General features: G+C 35.2%; 1 protein-coding gene across 2 annotated transcripts in view; it reads right to left on the bottom strand.

Moving 5' to 3' along the window:
* LOC102585217 (protein STRUBBELIG-RECEPTOR FAMILY 6) overlaps window positions 1-4,900 on the bottom strand; it is a 7,326-nt gene extending 2,426 nt beyond the window's left edge. For both annotated transcript variants that reach the window (XM_006342823.2, XM_015306725.1), the window contains exons 1-12: window positions 4,648-4,900; window positions 3,796-3,928; window positions 3,586-3,657; window positions 3,432-3,497; window positions 3,277-3,348; window positions 3,102-3,173; window positions 2,675-2,746; window positions 2,525-2,590; window positions 2,352-2,411; window positions 1,955-2,262; window positions 773-1,059; window positions 196-461 (exon numbers count right to left, since the gene is read on the bottom strand). In XM_006342823.2, the coding sequence (XP_006342885.1) occupies window positions 196-461; window positions 773-1,059; window positions 1,955-2,262; window positions 2,352-2,411; window positions 2,525-2,590; window positions 2,675-2,746; window positions 3,102-3,173; window positions 3,277-3,348; window positions 3,432-3,497; window positions 3,586-3,657; window positions 3,796-3,928; window positions 4,648-4,735 (1,562 nt within the window). In that variant the 5' untranslated portion in view covers window positions 4,736-4,900. The remainder of the gene's footprint in view (window positions 1-195; window positions 462-772; window positions 1,060-1,954; window positions 2,263-2,351; window positions 2,412-2,524; window positions 2,591-2,674; window positions 2,747-3,101; window positions 3,174-3,276; window positions 3,349-3,431; window positions 3,498-3,585; window positions 3,658-3,795; window positions 3,929-4,647) is intronic.
* Window positions 4,901-6,712: the final 1,812 nt, after the last annotated feature.

Here is a 6,712-nt window from a genome sequence, read left to right as displayed (position 1 = left end):
TTCCAAAACTCTTTTTTTCCCCCCCCCCCCCCCCCAGGAAAAGAAACTTCATTATTGTTTGACTACACATACCAGAAAATATATGACAGAGCTAGTATTTCAACCAATGGTACAAGGAAAATATAAAACCTTGTTATGAGCTCCGTGAACATTATAAAATGGCATCAAATATCTTTGTAGATCATGGAAACTCACTCTAGTGCTCTTGCTGTGCCTAGTGCAATCTTAACTCGGCTATTCCATGTTAGAGGCTTGCTTTCCTCATCTAACAGATGCAGGAAATCATGCAGAGAACCATTTTTGTGGAATTCATAAACCAGCAGATGCTGCCCGTGCTCTGAACAATATCCAACCAGCTCAGTAACATTTGGATGGTGCAACCGTGATATCTCAGAAACAATATCGAGAAAATCTTCAGGATTCTGGAGTGCAGAAGAGTTGATTTTCTTGACTGCAAGAACCTATGGCATTTCAAAAATTAGAAAGGAACTTACGAGGATGGTTCAGTTACACAGGACAAGATGATAGTAGCTCCGAACTGAGTTTTGAACAAACATAATTTTTCAACTAATTTTTAATGATCAAACTTCTTTCTTTCATTTTCTTTAGATAGGTACTTTTTCATATTGAACATTTATCTGTCATTTCAACTATCTTGCTTAAACATTCATTCGCAGCACATAAAAAATTCATGATATGAATTTTTTATCCAATTAGAGAGAGCCATTTTCTTCACATAGATAGTCAGTTAGTCATAAGAGAGAAATCATACCTTTCCATCATCAAACTGAGCCCTATAAACACGCCCAAATGATCCCTCGCCAATAAGGTTATCAACATTGAAGCTATCAGTCGCCATCTGTAGGTCTGCGATTGAATATTGTCTTGCATCTATTTTAGCTGTATTAACTTTCTTGGGTGGGACAATTGGTTTTGCTGCTATGTCAACTTCGTCAAATGACTTGTGGCGTTCAATAGGTGGAGGTCTTAGATTTACTACTGCAGGAGCTTCAAATACTTTCACTATTGGCGCAGAGGAAGCTTCATTAGTTTTCAATTCTGCAGTAAAAAACAAGGACAATGAATGAACAGAAAATCCAGACAGAGAAGAAGCACAAGACTGTTAGTGTTACAAACAGGCAAATGCATACTCAGGTTCGGATTAATGAGATACGGAAGTGAGATGAGGCTTAAAAGGCATAACTATGCACCACGAGTGATGGAGTTGAGAAAAGCAAAGAATTAGAATTTGCAAAGAGGTGAATTTGGTGGTGAGCACAAATGGTTTAGAATGGGAGAAACTTTCACTTAGCTGAGAGTTGCATTTTGAAGCAATAGTTGTTCTATAAAGGTCAATAAGATTTATGAATAGTAGTTTTATAGGAAGGAAAACCATCAAGGGGAGCTAACTTATAACAAGCATAGAACCAGATCCATTGAAAGAGATCAAAAAGCTGAAGTTTTCTTCATTATCAAAAAAGCTGAAGTTCGCTTTATCCCACTATCAGCTTCAACAGGCAATACAGAGTCTAAACATCAGTTCAGATTTCTACAATCAAGTTCTTGGAACTTTTCAGTAAGCAAGAAGTTTTGCTTCCATGGAAGATAGGACCTATCAGCCTTAGCGGTTTTACATTTCGATATAAAGTTTGTTTTTACTTTGGTGTTTTTCTTTTATAGCGAAGACAGTAGCTGTGTTGATCCACTATTAGCTATACACCACAGGCAGTGATAAAGCACAAAGGTTAAGATTGATTCTCCAAATTCACTTTCATAAAATTTCCATTTTATGCAGCAGGTCTATTTTACACCTTTTTAAGCAGGATACAGGAATGAGGTTGATGATAGTGTGGTTGATTGATATGTTCCACAGTTAAATAACAATCACAGAGGCCATGAAAGGGTCTAAAAGGCATCTTAACTGATAAAACCAAGAAATTATGAAAAGAAGTACCATGTACTTCCTGGGGGGGAGCAAGAGGAGCAAATGGCTGATTATCATGTCTCTCAATGTCCGTCGATGACCGCTTCAATCTCTTCTTGATAACAAAGAATGCTACAATTGCCCCAACAACTAGAACAGATATCACTATGCCTGCAATGGCTCCACCCCTTATCCCCGATTTACCACCACCATCACCACTGCTTGCACCATCAGTAGGGCTATTATTGCCTCCAGATTTGTGGTGCGGCCTGCTTGCAGGGGGTGTGCCAGGTGGAGGAGGGGGTGCAGATCCTGAGTTCCATGAGTTACCATTTGATCTGTAACAGAAATGTCACAAACCCTGAATAAATTCAAAATACTTCTGACATAAGTTTCAAAATTTATTACGCTAACATGATATACTTACTTCGTGATCCCTTTCAAGTGATCAGGAACCCAGCCAGTAAAACGGTTGTTCTCAACATTCCTAAAGCATAAAGGAATACACATGACTTTCAACCATGCTTTCAATCGAGTCTATATAAATAAGATAAAACATCAGGGATAACATCTAAAAAGAAGCATAGACTGAAAACTCACAAATCATCAAGAGGAAGATTGGCTAAGATATCAATAGTTCCTGTAAACTGGTTGTTCTGCAAATACCTGCATACTTCAACATGTAAACTTCACCACTGAAGGACTCAACCAATTGTCTACAAGGACGAAGCAGAAAATTTATTAGCTCACATTTTATTCATACTAGTCAGTGCCTTGAAGCTTTGAGGAAGATCACCCGTCATAGCATTGAATGAGAAATCCCTGAAGCATACAGATCAATCAATCAAAAACTATGAGACAGAGAATGATAACTAGTCATTTAGAGGTTTTTAAGACTTGACTTAAGAATATCTCGAAATGTATACAGCTTCTTAGTTGACTTAACTGGGACAACCACATAAGTTTACAGATTACAACAAGGATCAGATACTGTCTTTCATGATATTGACTTTCTTTACCAAAGCAACAAGTCAACAACTCGGATGGGAGAAGAAAAGTTTATACTAATGAAGTAAGAATGACATGTTTTACCTACAACACCTCATATATGAGTTATGACCACAACTTTGTAATATTAAAACACACAAGCAATGGCATGAGAGAAGATACGGCTTACAATGTATTGAGAGAAGACAGAGAGTCGAACGCGACAGTCACTTGTCCTTGAATTTGATTATGACTGACATTTCTACAGCCAGATAAAAATATTAAAGTCATTGAAAAGCTCAACCTTAAACCAAAAGCTTATTGCTGGAAAGCAAATTGCAGTCAAATTCAAAGATTTTACATACAAGTATCGGAGGGAAGTCATCTGCGAAACGGAATATGGAAGGGCACCATTAAAACCATTAGCAGCAAGGTTTCTGCATTGCAAGGCAAGGTTTAAGAAAGATAGGTGGAAAAATAGCATCTGGAATGATGAAAATATACTAACTACGAGACATACAATCTTTGCACATTTGGAGGAAGCTGATAAGGTAACTGGTTTCCCAAATTGTTATTACTTATGTCACTGCAAAATTAGAAGTGTGTAAGAATTTGATATAGATATAGATCGAAGAAACATTTATGAGGACATTATTGAAGGCCATTTATCTTACAAATTAGTCACCGATGTAAGACTTGCTAATTGGTAGCCCAGTGAACCAGAGAGTCCAAGACCTGATATCTTGCTGGAGGAAAATGAAAAGGGAAGAAAGCATCAGAAATCACCAAGTCAACAATTCCAAGAATTGAAACATGATGAAGAAGATAAAGAAGGAAAACATCAACAATAATTACTTACAACAGTAAGGAAGAGAGGAACTCACATTTCAGTAACTCTATTGCCCGAGCAAGTAATACCTGTCCAGGACTCTCCACAAGGATCACCACCATTGGCATTCCATTTTGTTAGCTGTCCAGGTGAATTTAGGCTGCTATACAGAACTCTCAGAGCAGATGCTGAAAATCAAAGCGCCACCAAAAAAATCAGCTAGGCATACTTACAGGTCAACATATTCTTATACTGTTCAAACAAAAAGTTTCTTTTCATTAATAATAGCTTGAAGAGTAATCAAACTGTTAACGAGTGGTATATCTACAAGACATCAATAAACATGGTGAAACGCAACAAGTGCGTTGATCAAGCCATGAACCTATATGTGTATTATCACTGGGAGAAGAGTCTTTTAGGTTATAATGCCCTTGATCATTTTTAACCTCACTTGTTTTGGCGGCCCACCTCCACTACCCTGTCCCGCTTCCAAGCAGCAGAAAGAAGAAAAGCCAAAATCTTCTGGAGCAACTTGGCTGAAAATGGTAACTCAGTCAAATATGTCCGACGAAGTTTCAATATGTCAGTTCTCAGAATGAATGGAAGTAATAATGCAAAGATTCAACAGTACTAAAAGTCCACCGACATGGCCAATACATACATAATATATAAGAATCCAAGAGAGCTCCCTCTATATGATTCATGCCCTGATCAGAAAGGAACTTGTCGCATTTTTACATATATATGGTAAGGAAAATATCAAACAAATTTGCGACGGTTGCCGAGTTCATTGTCAGGTAGATTACTCATTGACTTTCCAAATCAATCAACCTCCATTAATGATCAGTAAGCATACAGACAAACAGATAGGAACAATAAATGAGAATGATTAAAAGCAATAGCTGACCGTCATTTGGATCTGTGTCGGCAATGGCATAATTAGCACAATACAGAAAAATGCCGATGAGTATCGGCAGCAGCAGCAGCAACCTCATCTTCACGGCGTCGTTTTCTCCTCTTCCACCTCAGTCACAGCCGTCGGAGTTTTCTTTCACCACCAGTGCCGGGCACCACAAAACACAAAACCCCAAGCTTCAGCTCGGGAACAGAAGAAAGGCTTTGTCAGAACTTTCCTATTTTTATTTTGATTAATATTGGGAAGTGTATTTTTATAAATAAAAAAAGAAAAAATGTAAAAAAGTTGAGGTGGTTGGGTATAAGGGAAAAGCTGGCAGGCACGATCTGCTACAAGAATCCAAAGACAAAGAGAGTATAATCCTTCATTTTATTATAATAGTAATATAATTGGAATTTATTTTCTGTATACAGCTACAGACCTTAGATTGCACATATTTTACAAAAGCAGATAACCAAACACTACTCCATAATTTAATTTTTTCCCAGATAGAAAAAGTAGTACTTAGAGTTTTTTCAAAAATCAAGCTGTTGTACTTATTATTCTAATTAGATATTTTTCTTATCTAAATTGAAATAATGTTAAGGTAATTTATTTGATTTTTCATCAATTTAGGTGTGTTAGAGTTAAATTTGATTCTTTGCATTTGAGAGTAATTTTATGTCTTGTATGGTTGGCATTTATTGAAGGATTTCCTTTTAAGAAACAGAAATGATTGGTTCATAAAGTGGGCATCTTTTAACTTTGTATTAAATATTTTACGGGGTTACTACTTTAACGGCGTTAAATGTATATTAGGAGTAGTAGAAATTTATGGACAGATAGAGCTAGTCACGAGCAATCCGTTAAAAGTGACGCATTTGTCTGTATCTCTTTTCACCTTCACCAACTGGACATTCACCTTCTTTTTTCTCTTCTTTTTTTTTGTTTTTAAGTAGAAATTTAATCACATAAAATATATTAAAATAATTTTACTAAAGATTTTTCATATTCAGAATTTGAAATTAACACTTAGACGTTCACCCCATTTTTATAACGTATGTTCACTCGATCAATCTCATCAATGGTATAATATTGTTTTGTTTTGTTTCTCAAAAAAAGAAGTTAAACTTATACATTTTAATAGTAACGGACTAACGTCACTAATATTTTAGATTATAATAATAAAGAATCAAATCCCTTTTTGTTTATCTCATTAGAATAACTAAAACTTATTTACAATAACAATAAAACAACTAAATATAACCCATTACAACAGCAAAACACATTCATCGAGGTACTTGGCATAATGTATATAGAAATTACGTAGTATTGAACTTATATATGTTTAGTTTTCGTTAAGTTAGAGAATTAATACATTCAATTTATTGGTAAAAAAAGATTGAATATGGATTAGCTTAATCATCTTTTTTCACATGAAAACACAATATTCCATACTTGATAAAACAAACAGGGAAACTATCCTTTCTTTTTTACGATATGATATATATTCCTTTTCCGAAAGAATTTCCGATACGTCGTCCTATAGGTGAAAATAAAGAAGGAAAATTCAAATGAGTATTAATATTTGATGTGGAGTAGAAGATAAGTGAACCAACGTAGTAATTGAAATAGTATAAAGATGAAAGTAGAATGAGAATTGGAGAAAATAAATTATAATATATGTTTTCTATCAATGAAGAAAAGAGAAGAGAAACATTCCTTCCTATATTTACGCGTTGATTTGGATAATTAGTGATTCATTCAACGTTGAAAAATGTAGTCTAGTTTGGTGAAGTGGCTATTTTATCAATATAAAAACAGTTTGATGTCATTGATGTGCTTGTTTTCCAACAAACAAATCACTGTCTGTCTTGCTAAGCACCAAAGTTTCTTTTCACTAATAAGTAATAATCTTGTTGAATTTAACATATATATACATACACATATGTTTTTGGAAGGGTTGGATATATTGCAAGTTTTTCTCAAGTAAGTTTCAAGTTTAGACAACATGAGGTGGGGCATTTTTTGTTGTTGTTTGTTTGTTTTTCAGACCCCCCCATGAAATGTGGCCATT

This window comes from Solanum tuberosum, unplaced genomic scaffold (genome assembly GCF_000226075.1).
Source record: "Solanum tuberosum cultivar DM 1-3 516 R44 unplaced genomic scaffold, SolTub_3.0 scf00040, whole genome shotgun sequence".
In the NCBI taxonomy this organism is placed as follows: domain Eukaryota; kingdom Viridiplantae; phylum Streptophyta; class Magnoliopsida; order Solanales; family Solanaceae; genus Solanum; species Solanum tuberosum.
This window is presented reverse-complemented; position numbering and strand designations above follow the sequence as displayed.